This window comes from Scyliorhinus torazame, chromosome 14, assembly GCF_047496885.1.
Source record: "Scyliorhinus torazame isolate Kashiwa2021f chromosome 14, sScyTor2.1, whole genome shotgun sequence".
Taxonomy (NCBI): Eukaryota; Metazoa; Chordata; class Chondrichthyes; order Carcharhiniformes; family Scyliorhinidae; genus Scyliorhinus; species Scyliorhinus torazame.
The window spans coordinates 100,576-117,610 of NC_092720.1; the positions used below are offsets into that span (position 1 = coordinate 100,576).

At 50.6% G+C, this 17,035-nt stretch overlaps 1 protein-coding gene across 1 annotated transcript in view; it reads left to right on the plus strand.

Annotated features, from left to right (window-relative positions):
- Positions 1 to 5,090: 5,090 nt before the first annotated feature.
- The window catches only part of LOC140389481 (uncharacterized), a 45,370-nt gene continuing 33,425 nt past the window's right edge, over positions 5,091 to 17,035 (plus strand). Inside the window, exon 1 of the mRNA XM_072473612.1 lies at positions 5,091 to 6,330. Within this exon, the coding sequence (XP_072329713.1) occupies positions 5,167 to 6,330 (1,164 nt within the window). The 5' untranslated portion in view covers positions 5,091 to 5,166. The remainder of the gene's footprint in view (positions 6,331 to 17,035) is intronic.

Genomic DNA, 17,035 nt, shown 5'->3' on the forward strand with positions numbered 1-17,035 from the left:
CTCTGGAACGTCGCTGCCGACCTGGCTGGCGGCCCCAGGACCCATCTTGCTCCGGAAACATGTGCGGGCGCACAAGTCGGACCCATTGGTCGAGAGGGTTCACCTCCTCCACGCAAACCCGCAGTACGCCTACGTGGAGTACCCCGACGGCCGACAGGACACGGTCTCCCTGCGAGATCTGGCACCCGCCGGCAACACACACACCCCCTCGACACCAATCACCCCCTCCCTGCCACCGGCGCACCCCGCGACAGCCCCCTTCCCGGGAGGATCGGTCTTCCTCCCAGGTCCGACCAGAAGTGAAGCTGAAGCAGAAACCGTAAAGCTCCCGGAGACGACAACACTGGAACAAGCACCACCACCACCGGGGCTGAGGCGATCGACAAGGACGACCAGACCGCCCGCCCGACTCGTGGCATCGGTGTAACACTAGAATGTTGTGGACTTTAACGAGAATGTTTTTTTTTCCTTTTCCCTCTTACGAATACTGTAAATAGTTCAAAACAAAAAACCCTGTACATAGCCCAGTGTAGGGCACTGTAATGACATGCAAAAGTTTTTTTCCTCCCAGGACCAGCCTTGTAAACCCCTACCACCATGCGAAGCACCACCCCGCCGGGTTCATTTTTAACAAGGGGTGAATGTGGTAGTATGCATTGGGGGTCATGTGGGACTGTGAAGCCGTGATGTCATTGGCTGACAGATCCCGGGTCCTGGTTGGCTGTTGATCTCTAGCTCCGCCCTGAAGGCGGAGTATAAGAACCAGGAGTTCTCCCCCGCAGGCCAGTCTGTTGCTGAACTGCGGGGAACAAGTCACGCTTAATAAAGCCTCATCGACTTCACCTCTATTCGTCTCTCGGGAGTCTTTGTGCGCTACAATAAGGTAAAGATGCATGGCATTAAGGAGAAAGTAGTAGCATGGATAGAGGATTGGTTAATTAATAGAAAGCAAGGAGTGGGGATTAATGGGTGTTTCTGTGGTTGGCAATCAGTAGCTAGTGGTGTCCCTCAGGGATCAGTGTTGGGCCCACAATTGTTCACAATTTACATAGATGATTTGGTGTTGGGGACCAAGTGCAATGTGTCCATGAACCAGTCAACAACACCGGCCCCGAGAACGTTTTATAAAACTCCACTGGGTACCCATCCGGATCCGGGGCCTTACTCGCCTGCATGGCCTTCAGACCCTCCACTATCTCTTCCAGCCTGATTTGGGCCCCCAACCCTTCTACCCGCTCCCTGTCCACCTTTGGGAAAATCGGCCCCTCCAAGAAGTGCCTCATCCCCTCCGGTCCCGTAGGGGGTTCCGACCTATACAGCCTGCTGTAGAAATCCCTAAACGCCTTATTCAACCCTGCTGAATCACCAACCAGGTTCCCATCTCCGTCCTTTACTTTCCTTGGCCGGGATTCTCCCCTACCCGGCAGGGCGGGGGAATCCGGCGTAATGGAATGGCGTGAACCACACCGGCATCGGGCCGCCCCAAAGGTGCGGAATTCTCCGCACCTTTAGGGGCTAAGCCCTCACCTTGAGGGGCTAGGCCCGCGCTGGAGTGATTTCCGCCCCGCCGACTGGCGGGAAAGGCCTTTGGCGCCACACCAGCCGGCGCCGAAAGGACTTCACCGGGCGGCACATGCGCGGGAGCGTCATCTCACGGCATCCCCGTGCATGCGCTGGGGAGGGGGTCTCTTCCACCTCCACCATAGTGAAGACCATGGCGAAGGCAGAAGAAAAAGAGTGCCCCCATGGCACAGGCCCACCCGCCGATCGGTGGGCCCCGATCGTGGGCAAGGCCACCGTGGGGGCATCCCCCGGGGCCAGAATGCCCCGCGCCCCCCCAGGACCCCGGAGCCCGACCGCGCCGTCTGCTCCCGCCGGTAAGGTAGGTGGTTCAATCCACGCCGGCTGGCGAGGGTTGACAGCGGTGGGACTTCGGCCCATCGCGGGCCGGAGAATCGCCGGGGGGGAGCCCACCGACCGACGCAATTCCCGTCCCCGCCGAATCTCTGGTGGCAGAGAATTCGGGACATGGCGGGGGCGGGATTCACGTCAGCTCCCGGCGATTCTCCGAGCCAGTGGGGGGTCGGAGAATTGCGCCCCTTATCTCCCTAGCTGCCTCCCTCTTCCTAAGCTGCTGTTCAAGCATTCTGCTGGCCTTCTCTCCATGTTCATAGATCGCCCCCTCGCCTTTCTCAGCTGCTCCACCGCCCTCTCTGTGGTCAGCAAGCTGAACTCTGCCTGTAACCTCCGCCCTCCCCTTAAAAGCCATGCCTCTGGGGTCTCCGCAGACCTCCTGTCGATCTGTAGTATCTCCTTTACCAGGTGGACCGTCTCTGCCCACTTTCTCCCTATGCGCCCGGATCGAGATCAGCTCCCCCTTGACCACCGCCTTCAGTGCTTCCCAAACCACCGCTGCTGAAATTTCCCCGTGTCGTTGACCTACAGGTAGTTCTGAATACATTTCCTCAGCCGCTCGCACACACCTTCATCCGCCAAAAGTCCCACATCCAACCTCCAGTGCGGGCGCTGGTTACGGTCTTTACTAACCTGCAGAGCAACCCAGTGCGGAGCATGGTCTGAGATTGTAATCGCCGAGTACCCCATGTCCACCACCCCTGCCAGTAAGGGTCTGCTCAAAATAAAGAAATCAATCCTGGAGTACACTTTATGCATCTGTGAGTAGAAGGAGAACTCCTTCACCCTCGGCTGCCCAAATTTCCATTGATCCACCCCCCCAACAGCTCCATGAACCCTCTTAGTTCCTCGGGCACCCTGCCCATTTTTGAGCTTGACCGGTCCAAGCCAGGGTCCATAACTGTGTTGAAGTCCCCTGCCATGACCAACCTGTGCGAGTCCAGGTCCGGTATCTTCCCCAGCATCCTCTTTATAAACTCCACATCATCCCAATTTGGCGCATACACACTTACTAATCCCACCTGCACCCCCTCTAGCTTCCCGCTGACCATAATGTACCGACCTCCCACATCCGAGACTATTCTACCCGCCTCAAACACCACCCGCTTATTGATCAGGATCGCGACTCCTCTAGTCTTTGAATCTAGTCCCGAGTGAAAGACCTAACTGACCCAGCTTTTTCTCAGTCTAACCTGGTCCGTTACTCTAAGGTGCATCTCCTGCAACATTACCACGTCCGCCTTCAATCCCTAAGATGCGCGAACACACGTGCCCTTTTGACCAGCCCATTTAACCCTCAAACATTCCAGGTGATCAGCCTAGTTGCGGGGGCTCATTACCGATCAGCCATCCCCTTTTTTAGGCCCGCCTCCAGCCCATGCTCCGCGCCGCCATCGGTCCATCCCCAGGCAGCCCCTGCCCCAACCTCCTCTTTGTCCCTCAGCCCAAGCCCTCCCTCGTCGGCAGAACATTCACCCCCCTAGTAACAACACCCTTTAACCCAATCCCTTTACTAAACCAAACATATGCACACCCCCCACTGCGCTTCCGAGAGCTAGCTCGCCCAGCTAGCTTGGTGGCCCCCATCCCCGGCGCCAGATAGTCTCCCACCTATTGTTCCCCCACCCACTCATACAAACAAACTCCAACATCAAACAATCCCCACACAATTGCCCAACAGAAAAACACCAAGATCAAAACAAGCACACCTCCATCCCCCAACAGTGCAAATGAAAACCGTAACTCACTCAGCTCTACCGCTGGTTCCAAATCAATGCAAACGGCATCACAAACATCTTCTATGAAACGCAAAATGAGAAAATTTTTACAAAAACAGAGAAACAAAAACATCAACATTGCAGCCAAGTTCAAAAGTTCTCAATCCATCACCAGCCCTTTCTTTTTCGCAAAATCCAACGTGTCCTCACGCGACTCGAAGTAAAAGTGCTGATCCTTATGCGTGCCCCAGAGACGGGCTGGGTATAACAGTCCAAACTTCACCTTTTTCTTAAAAAGGATCAACCTGATCTGGTTGAAGCTGCTCTTCCCCTGGCCACCTCCACACTCAGGTCTTGGTAAACCCGCAGGATACTGTTGTCCCACTTACAGCTCCGTGTCTGCTTGGCCCACTGTAGAATGCGCTCGTTATCCAAGAACCTGTAGAATTTCACCACCATTGCCCTCGGGTGTGTCTCCCATTCGCAGCTTCCTCGCGAGTGCTCTGTGAGCCCTATCCACCTCGAAGGGCCGGGAGAATGCCCCATCCCCCAGCAGCTTCACAAACATGTCTGCAATGTATGCCCCAGCGTCCTTTCCTTCGGACCCCTCCGGGAGCCCGACGATTCTTAGGTTCTGCCGGCTTGACCTACTTTCTAGGTCCTTCACCTTCTCCAGGAGCTTCTTCTGCTGGTCCCTCAGCATCCCCACCTCCAACTCCACCGCAGTCTGATGTTCCTCCTGCTCAGCCAGCGCCTTCTCCACCTTCTGGATCGCCCGATCCTGGGCGTCCAATCTTTGCTCCAATGGCTCAATCGACTCTTTCATCGGGTCCAAGCAGTCCCGTTTCTGCGTAGCAAAGTCTTCCTGAATGTCTTGCATCAGCTGCTCCATAGACTTCTCGGTCGACAAGCCAGAGGTCCGAACCTCCGCCATGCTGTCTTCTGTTGCAACTATAGCCCAAGTCTTCTTGTTTCTGCCCTTACGAACAATTGTAGTTCTTCTCTCCATGCACCAAAGTGGGAATTCAGTAAACAATTGCCACTGACATCCGTTTTACAATTCAAGTCCGGTAGAAAATCGGGGGAAAGGTCCAAAAGTCCGACCAGAGCGGGAGCCACCAAATGGGCGACTTACTCCTGCATAGCCGCCACTGGAAGTGCCAACCAGTTTTCTATCCACCTCAATACATTTACCCCAATCCCATCCGGTCCCGGGTTTTGGTGAGGATCCGGTCCCGGGTTTTGGTGATGATCCGGTCCCGGGTTTTGGTGATGATCCGGTCCCGGGTTTTGGTGATGATCCGGTCCCGGGTTTTGGTGATGATCCGGTCCCGGGTTTTGGTGATGATCCGGTCCCGGGTTTTGGTGATGATCCGGTCCCGCTCCGGGGCTCCGGATTTTGGGTTTGTTGAGTCACCGCCGTCTCCATGGCGACGCCCCGCCCCCGGGAGACACAAACCGGATCGGAGATCTGGTCTGAGGGATCCGGCTCCGGGATCCAGCCGCGACTCGGGGTGTTTCCCGCTCCCGCCCGATGCTGGCGGGTTTTGGCGGCGGGAATCCCGCCCCGGCGGGTTTTGGCGGCGGGAATCCCGCCCCGGCGGGTTTTGGCGGCGGGAATCCCGCCCCGGCGGGTTTTGGCGGCGGGAATCCCGCCCCGGCGGGTTTTGGCTGCAGCGGGAATCCCGCCCCGGCGGGTTTTGGCTGCAGCGGGAAGGCCGCCCCGCCGCTCCCGCTGCTGCTGGCGGGACGGGTTTTGTTTCAGGATTTTGCCGACTCGCAGTTGCGGAAGTTTCCGGCGGCGGTTTTCCAGCTGCTGCATTTGGAGGAATTGCACCTGGAAAAAAACCAGATCCAGGAAATTCCGCCGCAAATCCGCCTCCTGCGGAAACTGCGCGTTTTGTATCTGAACAGTAACCAGTTGGTGAGAATGTGCGAGGAGTTGGGTGAATTGGAGCAGCTGCAGAGTCTGGATCTGAGCGGAAACCCGCTGGAAAGTCACCTCTTCATCCACATCCTCTGCAGACTGCGCTCCCTGCGGGTACTCCGCCTCTACAACATGAACCTGAACCAGTTCCCAGGGCAGATCTGTAAGAAACTGCACCACCTGCAACTGCTGGGCTTGTCTGGGAATAACCTGGCCTCCCTGCCCTGGGAGATCAACAACTTGAATGAACTGCAGCAACTTTATCTTCACTCCAACAACTTGCAGCTCCTCCCATTCGGATTCTGCCAACTGTTTCGATTGGAGATTCTGGACCTCAGGCACAATGAATTGATTTATCTCCCCGATGATATCAACTGTTTACAAAACCTAAAACATTTATACCTCGCCCATAATCATCTGGTTTTCATTCCGCAAGCTGTCAGCTACTGCAGCAATCTGTGTGTGTTAGACATCAGCATAAACTGCCTCGACCTCCAACTCCTTCACTCACTTCCAGCGAGTCTGGCAGAACTTGATCTATCTGACAATCAGCTGGACACCCTCCCGCCTTCTGTCTGCCAGCTGGGTGCTGCTTTACAGCTCCTCTATCTGAAAAACACACAGTTACAAAACCTAAGCTGCTGTTTCTCGAACTTAACAGGGATTCGCTTCTTGGATCTCAGGCAAAATGTTCTCAGGTACTTCCCCAAACAAATCTGCAGCCTGAGGCAGCTGGAGGTTCTATCTTTGGATGACAGCAAACTGAAAGAGGTACAACTGTGGGCCTTAAAAGCAATAAGCAGTAAGATTCTTAATAGGGAAGAGAAGATACTCAGCTTTGAGAGATTAAGATCGAATAAGAATAGCGTAAAGGGGGAGATGTTGGGTTTTCTGGAGGGGTCAGAGCAGGGATACTAAATGCACAGAAGGCATTGGGTTATGGAATGCTACCAGAGCCAAAGCGGGGCACTTCCGATGTACCTGTGGGAAATCATAAAAGGTTACAGGGAAAGACCCAGGAATGGAGCTATTTGAATCAGAGTCAGCACTGTCATGACAAATCAACGGCTGGATTTTCCGATTCTGAGGCTATGTCCCCACGCTGGGAACGGTGGTGTTTTACAACAGAAATAATGGTGTAAACGGCCACCGATCCTCCGTTTGGCTGGGGGCCGGCAGCGTAGAGCACCCGGCTCCAACTGTTGATACGGCCCGGAGAATTGCCGGGTCCGTGGCCGCGCATGTGCACGGCGGCAGCCTGCAACAAGGAGCAGCCGCACGCGGACCAGGCCCGTTAAATAGTACCCCCCTTGGCCGGCTCGCTCACCCCGGACCCCCACCCCCCACAGTGCTCCCAGCCCCTGATAAAGTCCCCCCTGCCTGCGGATTGGCCCTCCCTTGACTTTGGCGGTGCTGGACTGAGTCCGCAGCTGACACGCCGAGTTCCCGCACGGATGAGACCATACGCAACTGACACTATCGGGAACTCGGCCGGTTGGGGGCGGAACATCGGGGGTGCCTTCAATATGTTGCGCTGGAGGGGTGGAGCATCGTGAAAGCGGCACTGCCCCCAATATGGTCAGGAACTGTGATTCTCAGGCTGAACGCGATTTCAGCATCGGCGAATCCAGCGCCAGATATTCTCTTTCAGGTCTATCTGTATCCAGCTGTATTTCTGACAATCCTCACCATTATCCTCAACTCCAGCAATCTTAGTATCATCCGCAAACTTGCTAATCAGACCCACTATGTTTTCTTCCAAGTCATTTATATATATCACAAAGAGCAGAGGTCCCAGTACTGATCCCTGCAGAACACCACTAGTTCCAGACCTCCATTTGGAAAAACACCCTTCCACTGCTGCCCTCTGTCTTCTATGGCCAAGCCCGTTCTGGACCCATCCAGCTAGTTCACCCCTGACTCCATGTGATGTAATCTTTTGCACCAGCCTGCCATGAGGGACCTTGTCAAATGCTTTACTAAAGTCCATGTAGACAACATCCACAGCCCTTCCCTCGTCAATCATTTTTGTCACCTCCTCAAAAAATTCAGTCAAATTAGTGAGACATGACCTCCCTCGTACAAAACCATGCTGTCTGTCGCTATAAGACCATAAGACATAGGAGCAGAATTAGGCCACTCGGCCCATCGAGTCTGCTCATCCATTCAATCATGGCTGATATTTTCTCATCCCCATTCTCCTGCCTTCTCCCCATAACCCCTGATCCCCTTATTAATCAAAAACCTATCTATCTCTGTTTTAAAGACACTCAGTGATTTGGCCTCCACAGCCTTCTGCGGCAAAGAGTTCCACAGATTCACCACCCTCTGGCTGAAGAAATTCCTCCTCATCTCTGTTTTAAAGGATCGTCCCTTCAGCCTGAAGCTACATCCTCTGCTCCTAGTTTCTCCTATAAGTGGAAACATCCTCTCCACGTCCACTCTATCCAGGCACCGCAGTATCCTGTAACTTTCAATAAGATCCTACCTCATCCTTCTGAACTCTAACGAGTACAGACCCAGAGTTCCTCATATGACAAGCTCTTCATTCCAGGGATCATTCTTGTGAACCTCCTCTGGACCCTTTCCAAGGCCAGCACATCCTTAGATACGGGGCCCAAAACTGCTCACAATACTTCAAATGGGGTCTGACCAGAGCCTTATACAGCCTCAGAAGTACATCCCTGGTCTTGTATTCTAACCCTCTTGAAATGAATGCTGACATTGCATTTGCATTCTTGACTGCCGACTGAACCTGAACGTTATCTTTAAGAGAATCGTGAACAAGGACTCCCAAGTCCCTTTGTGCTTCTGATTTCCTAAGCATTTCCTTATTTATAAAATAATCCATGCCTCCATTTCTCCTTCCAAAGTGCATAACCTCACACTTTTCCACATTGCTTTCTATCTGCCACTTCTTTGCCCACTCTGCTAGCCTGTACAAGTCCTCCTGCAACCTGCCTGCTTCCTGAATACCACCTGTCCCTCTACAGATCTTTGTATCATCTGCAAACTTAGCAACAGAGCCTTCAGTTCCTTCTTCCAGATCATTAATGTATATTGTGAAAAGTTGTGGTCCCAGCACAGACCCCTGAGGCACACCACTAGTCACCGGCTGCCATCCTGAAAAAGACCCCTTTATCCCCACTCTCTGCCTTCTGCCAGTCAGCCAATCCTCTGTCCATGCCAGGATCTTACCCTGAACACCATGGGCTCGTAACATATTTACCAGTCTCCTATGCGGCTCCTTGTTAAAGGCCTTCTGGAAATCTAAATAAATCACGTCCACTGGTTCTCCTTTGTCTAACTTCCTTGTTACCTCCTCAAAGAACTCTAACAGATTTGTCAGACATAACCTCCCCTTGACGAAGCCGTGCTGACTGAGTCCTATTTTATCATGCACTTCCAAGTACTCTGCGATCTCATCCTTAGTAACAGGCTCTAAAATCTCACCAATGACCGAAGTCAGGCTAACCGGCCTATAATTTCCCGTCTTCAGCCTCCCTCCCTTCTTAAACAGCGGTGTTACATTAGCCACTTTCCAGTCCTCTGGGACCCTTCCTGCCTCCAGTGATTCCAATCTTTGCCAAAACCCTCAGCTCTTCCTTGTGCCGTATCCCTCTATACCCGTCCTATCCGTGTGTTTGTCAAGATGCCTTTTGAACGCCGTTAATGTATCTGCTTCCACAACCTCCCCTGGCAACGCGTTCCAGACACTCACCACCCTCTGCGTAAAAAACCTGCCTCGCACATCTCCTCGAAACTTTACCCCATGGACCTTAAACCTGTGCCCCCTGGTGACTGACCCCTCCACCCTGGGAAAGAGTGCCTGCCCATCCACTCTATCCATGCCCCTCATAATCTTGTAGACCTCTATCAGGTCACCCCCTCAACCTCCGTCTTTCTAATGAAAACAGTCCGAGTCTATTCAGCCTCTTCACATAGCTAACACCCTCCAGACCAGGCAACATCCTGGTAAACTTCCTCTGCACCCTCTCCACAGCCTCAACATCCTTCTGGTAGTGTGGTGACCAGAATTGTGCGCAATATTCCAAGTGTGGCCTTACCAAGGTTCTATACAACTGTAGCATGACTTGCCAGTTTATATACTCAATGCCGCATCCAATGAAGGCAAGCATTCCGTCTGCTTTCTTGACCACATTGTCCACTTGTGTTGCCACTTTGAAAGATCTGTGGACCTGCCGCCCAGATCTCTCTGACTTTCTGGGTTGGATTCCCCACATCCCGACGGTGAATTCGCGTCCGGCGCCGGGGCGGAGAATCCCGCATGGAGTCGGGACCGGCGCCGGGGCGGAGAATCTAGTTCCACGCATGGAGTCGGGACCGGCGCCGGGGCGGAGAATCTAGTTCCACGCATGGAGTCGGGACCGGCGCCGGTTCCTTTATTCTCTGGCCCCTGAAAGGTGGCGTACTCGGGGAGTATGCCAGAGGCCCGCCCCGCTATTCTCCGCCCCCGACCAGCCGAAGTCCCAATGACGCAGACCACTCATGGTCCTGCCATTCTGTATACTCGTGTGGCGGTGGCGGACTGAGTCCGCGGCCGCCGGGGTCGGGCTGATCGGAGGGCAGGGGGAGCCACATACGGGACCGGGATATTTTTGAGCGGGTGGTTCGGGTCGGGCGTGTGGCCGATTGGAAGAACTATTTCTGCCGTCCAGCTCCGCGATGGAGCACGGTGCGGCCGCTGGAAGCTACCGCTGTGCTCATGCGCGACCTCTGACCCAGAAGTGCGGGGGGGGGGGTTATCTGCAGCTGGAGCTGCAAGCTTCACAACGGCTCCCTGCTAGCCCCCTGCAAGGCGGTGAATCTGTGGCCTTTTGATGCCAGTTTTTCTGGCGTAAAAGGCCAATGTTTTCACGACGGCATGGGGATAGTCCCTGAAACAGAGAATCCAGCCCTCTTTCTTCCTAAGCGTTTTGCTATTTATGGTACATTTCCCCTCTATGTTAGACCAACCAAGATGCATTACCTCTCTTTTGTCCGGATTACATAAGAACATAAGAACTAGGAGCAGGAGTCGGCCATCTGGCCCCTCGAGCCTGCTCCACCATTCAATGAGATCATGGCTGATCTTTTGTGGACTCAGCTCCACTTTCCGGCCTGAACACCATAACCCTTAATCCCTTTATTCTTCAAAAAACTATCTATCTTTATCTTAACAACATTTAATGAAGGAGCCTCTACTGCTTCACTGGGCAAGGAATTCCACAAATTCACAACCCTTTGGGTGAAGAAGTTCCTCCTAAGCTCAGTCCTAAATCTACTTCCCCTTATTTTGAGGCTATGCCCCCTAGTTCTGCTTTCACCCGCCAGTGGAAACAACCTGCCCGCATCTATCCTATCTATTCCCTTCATAATCTTATATGTTTCTATAAGATCCCCCCTCATCCTTCTAAATTCCAACGAGTACAGTCCCAGTCCACTCAACCTCTCCTCGTAATCCAACCCCTTCACCTTTGGGATTAGCCTAGTGAATCTCCTCTGCACACCCTCCAGTGCCAGTACGTCCTTTCTCAAAACTGAACACAATACTCCAGGTGTGGCCTCACGAGCACCTTATACAATTGCAGCATAACCTCCCTAGTCTTAAACTCCATCCCTCTAGCAATGAAGGACAAAATTCCAGTTGCCTTCTAATTACCTGTTGCACCTGTAAACCAACTTTTTTTTCTGCCTACCTCCTTTTTAAACAGTGGTGTCACGTTTGCTAATTTCCAATCCACCGGGACCACCCCACAGTCTAGTGTATTTTGGTAAATTATCACGAGTGCATTTGCAATTTCCCTAGCCATCTCTTTTAGCACTCTGGGATGCATTCCATCAGGGCCAGGAGACCTGAGACAGGATTGATTAATGATCTCACAGTTAGGGATCCTCTCGGAAGGAGCAATCATAATATGGTGGAATTTAAAATACAGATGGAGGGTGAGAAGGTAAAATCAAACATTAGTGTTTTGTGCTTAAACAAAGGAGATTACAATGGGATGAGAGAAGAGCTAGCTAAGGTAGACTGGGAGCAAAGACTTTATGGTGAAACAGTTGAGGAACAGTGGAGAACCTTCCAAGCGATTTTTCACAGTGCTCAGCAAAGGTTTATACCAACAAAAAGGAAGGACGGTAGAAAGAGGGAAAATCGACCGTGGATATCTAAGGAAATAAGGGAGAGTATCAAATTGAAGGAAAAAGCATGCAAAGTGGCAAAGACCAGTGGGAGACTAGAGGACTGGGAAATCTTTAGGGGGCAACAGAAAGCTACTAAAAAAGCTATAAAGAAGAGTAAAATAGATTATGAGAGTAAACTTGCTCGGAATATAAAAACAGACAGTAAAAGTTTCTACAAATATATAAAACAGAAAAGAGTGGCTAAAGTAAATATTGGTCCTTTAGAGGATGAGAAGGGAGATTTAATAATGGGAGATGAGAAAATGGCTGAGGAACTGAACAGGTTTTTTGGGTCGGTCTCAGTGGATGACACAAATAACATGCCAGTGACTGATGGAAATGAGGCTATGACAGCTGAGGACCTTGAGATTATTGTTATCACTAAGGAAATAGTGATGGGTAAGCTAATGGGGCTAAAGGTAGACAAGTCTCCTGGCCCTAATGGAATGCATCCCAGAGTGCTAAAAGATGGCTAGGGAAATTGCAAATGCACTAGTGATAATTTACCCAAATTCACTAGACTCGGGGTGGTCCCGGCGGATTGGAAATTAGCAAACGTGACACCACTGTTTAAAGGAGGGAGGCAGAAAGCGGGTAATTATAGGCCAGTGAGCTTAACTTCGGTAGTAGGGAAGATGCTGGAATCTATGATCAAGGAAAAGATAGCGAGGCATCTGGATGGAAACTGTCCCATTGGGCAGACGCAGCATGGGTTCATAAAGGGCAGGTTGTGACTAACTAATTTAGTGGAATTTTTTGAGGACACTACCAGTGCGGTAGATAATGGGGAGCCAATGGATGTGGTATATCTGGATTACCAGAAAGCATTTGACAAGGTGCCACACAAAAGGTTGCTGCATAAGGTAAAGATGCATGGCATTAAGGGGAAAGTAGTAGCATGGATAGAGGATTTGTTAATTAATAGAAAGCAAAGAGTGGGGATTAATGGGTGTTTCTCTGGTTGGCAATCAGTAGCTAGTGGTGTCCCTCAGGGATCATGCTGGGCCCACAATTGATCACAATTTCCATAGATGATTTGGAGTTGGGGACCAAGTGCAATGTGTCCAAGTTTGCAGACGACACTAAGATGTGTGGTAAAGCAAAAAGTGCAGAGGATACTGGAAGTCTGCAGAGGGATTTGGATAGGTTAAGTGAATGGGCTAGGGTCTGGCAGATGGAATACAATGTTGACAAATATGAGGTTATCCATTTTGGTAGGAATAATAGCAAACGGGATTATTATTTAAATGAAATAATATTAAAACATGCCGCTGTGCAGAGAGACATGGGTGTGCTAGTGCATGAGTCGCAAAAAGTTGGTTTACAGATGCAACAGGTGATTAAGAAGGCAAATGGAATTTTGTCCTTCATTGCTAGAGGGATGGAGTTTAAGACTAGGGAGGTTATGCTGCAATTGTATAAGGTGTTACTGAGGCCACACCTGGAGTATTGTGTTCAGTTTTGGTCTCCTTACCTGAGAAAGGACGTACTGGCACTGGAGGGTGTGCAGAGGAGATTCACTAGGTTAATCCCAGAGCTGAAGGGGTTGGATTACGAGGAGAGGTTGAGTAGACTGGGACTGTACTCGGAATTTAGAAGGGTGCGGAGGGATCTTATAGAAACGTATAAAATTATGAAGGGAATAGATAGGATAGATGCGGGCAGGTTGTTTCCACTGGCGGGTGAAAGCAGAACTAGGGGGCATAGCCTCAAAATAAGGGGAAGTAGATTTAGCACTGAGTTTAGGAGGAACTTCTTCACCCAAAGGGTTGTGAATCTATGGAATTCCTTGCCCAGTGAAGCAGTTGAGGCTCATTCATTCAATGTTCTTAAGATGAAGAAAGATAGTTTTTTGAAGAATAAAGAGATTAAAGGTTATGGTGTTCGGGCCGGAAAGTGAAGCTGAGTCAAAAAAAGATCAGCCACCCTCTTGCTTTTTACATATGAATAAAAAGCTTTGAGATTCACCATAATCCTACTTGCCAAGGACTTTTCATGACTCCTCTTAGCCCTCCTAATTTCCTGCTTCAATACCTTCCCACTTTCTTTATACTCCTCAAGGTTTTTGACTGTCCCCACCCTTCCATGCCGTACAAAAGTCTCCTTTTTCTTTTTGACAAGGTTCATAATATCCCTCGTTATCCAAGGCTCCCTAAACTTCCCATACTTATCCTTCATCGTCTCAGGTACATGACTATCCTGAATCCTAATCAACTGTCGCTTGAAAGACTCCCTCACGTCCGATGTTGATTTACCCTCTAACAGCCGCACCCAATCCAAATTCTTCAAATCCTGTCTAATGTTATCGTAATTTACCTTTCCCCAGTTTAGCACCTTAACGCGAGGGTTACCCTCATCCCTGTCCAAAAGTACCCCAAAACTTACAGAATTGTGGTCACTACTCCCAAAATGTTCTCCTACTGAAACCTCAACCACCTGCCCAGGCTCATTCCCCAATACCAGGTCCAGTACTGCCCCTTCCCTAGTTAGAACATAGAACATAGAACATAGAACAATACAGCGCAGTACAGGCCCTTCGGCCCACGATGTTGCACCGAAACAAAAGCCATCTAACCTACACTATGCCATTATCATCCATATGTTTATCCAATAAACTTTTAAATGCCCTCAATGTTGGCGAGTTCACGACTGTAGCAGGTAGGGCATTCCACGGCCTCACTACTCTTTGCATAAAGAACCTACCTCTGACCTCTGTCCTATATCTATTACCCCTCAGTTTAAAGTTATGTCCCCTCGTGCCAGCCATATCCATCCGCGGGAGAAGGCTCTCACTGTCCACCCTATCCAACCCCCTGATCATTTTGTATGCCTCTATTAAGTCTCCTCTTAACCTTCTTCTCTCCAACGAAAACAACCTCAAGTCCATCAGCCTTTCCTCATAAGATTTTCCCTCCATACCAGGCAACATCCTGGTAAATCTCCTCTGCACCTGCTCCAAAGCCTCCACGTCCTTCCTATAATGCGGTGACCAGAACTGTACGCAATACTCCAAATGCGGCCGTACCAGAGTTCTGTACAGCTGCAACATGACCTCCCGACTCCGGAACTCAATCCCTCTACCAATAAAGGCCAACACCCCATAGGCCTTCTTCACAACCCTATCAACCTGGGTGGCAACTTTCAGGGATCTATGTACATGGACACCTAGATCCCTCTGCTCATCCACACTTACAACAACTTTACCATTAGCCAAATATTCCACATTCCTGTTATTCCTTCCAAAGTGGATCACCTCACACTTCTCTACATTAAACTCCATTTGCCACCTCTCAGCCCAGCTCTGCAGCTTATCTATATCCCTCTGTAACCTGCTACATCCTTCCACACTATCGACAACACCACCGACTTTAGTATCGTCTGCAAATTTACTCACCCACCCTTCTGCGCCTTCCTCTAGGTCATTGATAAAAATGACAAACAGCAACGGCCCCAGAACAGATCCTTGTGGTACTCCACTTGTGACTGTACTCCATTCTGAACATTTCCCATCAACCACCACCCTCTGTCTTTCAGCTAGCCAATTTCTGATCCACATCTCTAAATCACCCTCAATCCCCAGCCTCCGTATTTTTTGCAATAGCCTACCGTGGGGAACCTTATCAAACGCTTTGCTGAAATCCATATACACCACATCAACTGCTCTACCCTCGTCTACCTGTTCAGTCACCTTCTCAAAGAACTCAATAAGGTTTGTGAGGCATGACCTACCCTTCACAAAGCCATGCTAACTATCCCTGATCATATTATTCCTATCTAGATGATTATAAATCTTGTCTCTTATAATCCCCTCCAAGACTTTACCCACTACAGACGTGAGGCTCACCGGTCTATAGTTGCCGGGGTTGTCTCTGCTCCCCTTTTTGAACAAAGGGACCGCATTTGCTGTCCTCCAGTCCTCTGGCACTATTCCTGTAGCCAATGATGACATAAAAATCAAAGCCAAAGGTCCAGCAATCTCTTCCCTGGCCTCCTAGAGAATCCTAGGATAAATCCCATCAGGTCCCGGGGACTTATCTATTTTCAGCCTGTCCAGAATTGCCAACACCTCTTCCCTACGTACCTCAATGCCATCTAATCTATTTACCTGGAGCTCAGCATTCTCCTCCACAACATTATCTTTTTCCTGAGTGAATACTGACGAAAAATATTCATTTAGTAGCTCGCCTATCTCTTCAGACTCCACACACAATTTCCCATCCCTGTCCTTGACTGGTCCTACTCTTTCCCTAGTCATTCGCTTATTCCTGACATACCTATAGAAAGCTTTTGGGTTTTCCTTGATCCTTCCTGCCAAATACTTCTCATGTCCCCTGGACTATCTACATATTGTATCAAGAAGCCTTCCTGGATACACCTTACAAACTCTGCCCCATCCAAACCCCGAGCACAAAGTGAGTCCCAGTCAATATACGGGAAATTAAAATCCCTGACCACAACAACCCTGTTACTTTTGCACCTTTCCAAAATCTCTCTAACCTATCAGCTCCTCTATCTCTCGCTGGCAGTTGGGGGGCCTGTAATAAACCCCCAACATTGTGATTGCCCCCTTCCTGTTCCTGAGCTCTACCCAGATTGCCTCATTGTATGAGTCCTCAGAGGTGTCCTCCCGCAGTACAGCTATAATAGTCTCCTTAACCAGTTATGCTAATCCCCACCCCTTTTACATCCCCCCCCTATTTCCTGTTTGCCATTTCTACTCCCCGTCCTGCTCTCACGTCCACCTGTCCATCGTTGGCTTTGCTGCAATGTTCCAGTGAAGCCCAGCGAGTTATAGTCTTCCGGACTTAACATTGCGTCCAACAACTTCAGATTGTGAACTCTCTCCTCCAACTTCACAACATTTTTATTTCCATTCATCCGTTTTTCCCTCACCATTGTCCCCTCTCCCCCACTCCACTTGGACCATCTGTTGCCAGTTGCCCTTTGACCCACTGCTCACCTTTGTTTTGCCATTCACACATTTTAATCTCGTTACGTGTCACCATCAGCTCTCTTCTTAGCCTCAATCACCCCATTCACATTCCCTTTGTCTTTCTGTACACAGTATATTTGTCAATCTCCACCCTTCACTTTTCATGTACAAATTATCTGTTTGAGCTGCCCACAGAAAAATAATTTTCACTGCACCGCGGTACACGTCACAATAAACAAATCCAATTCAACCGCTGGTCCCCTATACAGGCCCACCGCTCCCCCCCCCCATCCAGCCCCTCCGCTCCACCACCCCCCATCCAGCCCCTTCCCCCCCCCCACCCAGCCCCTCCGCTCCACC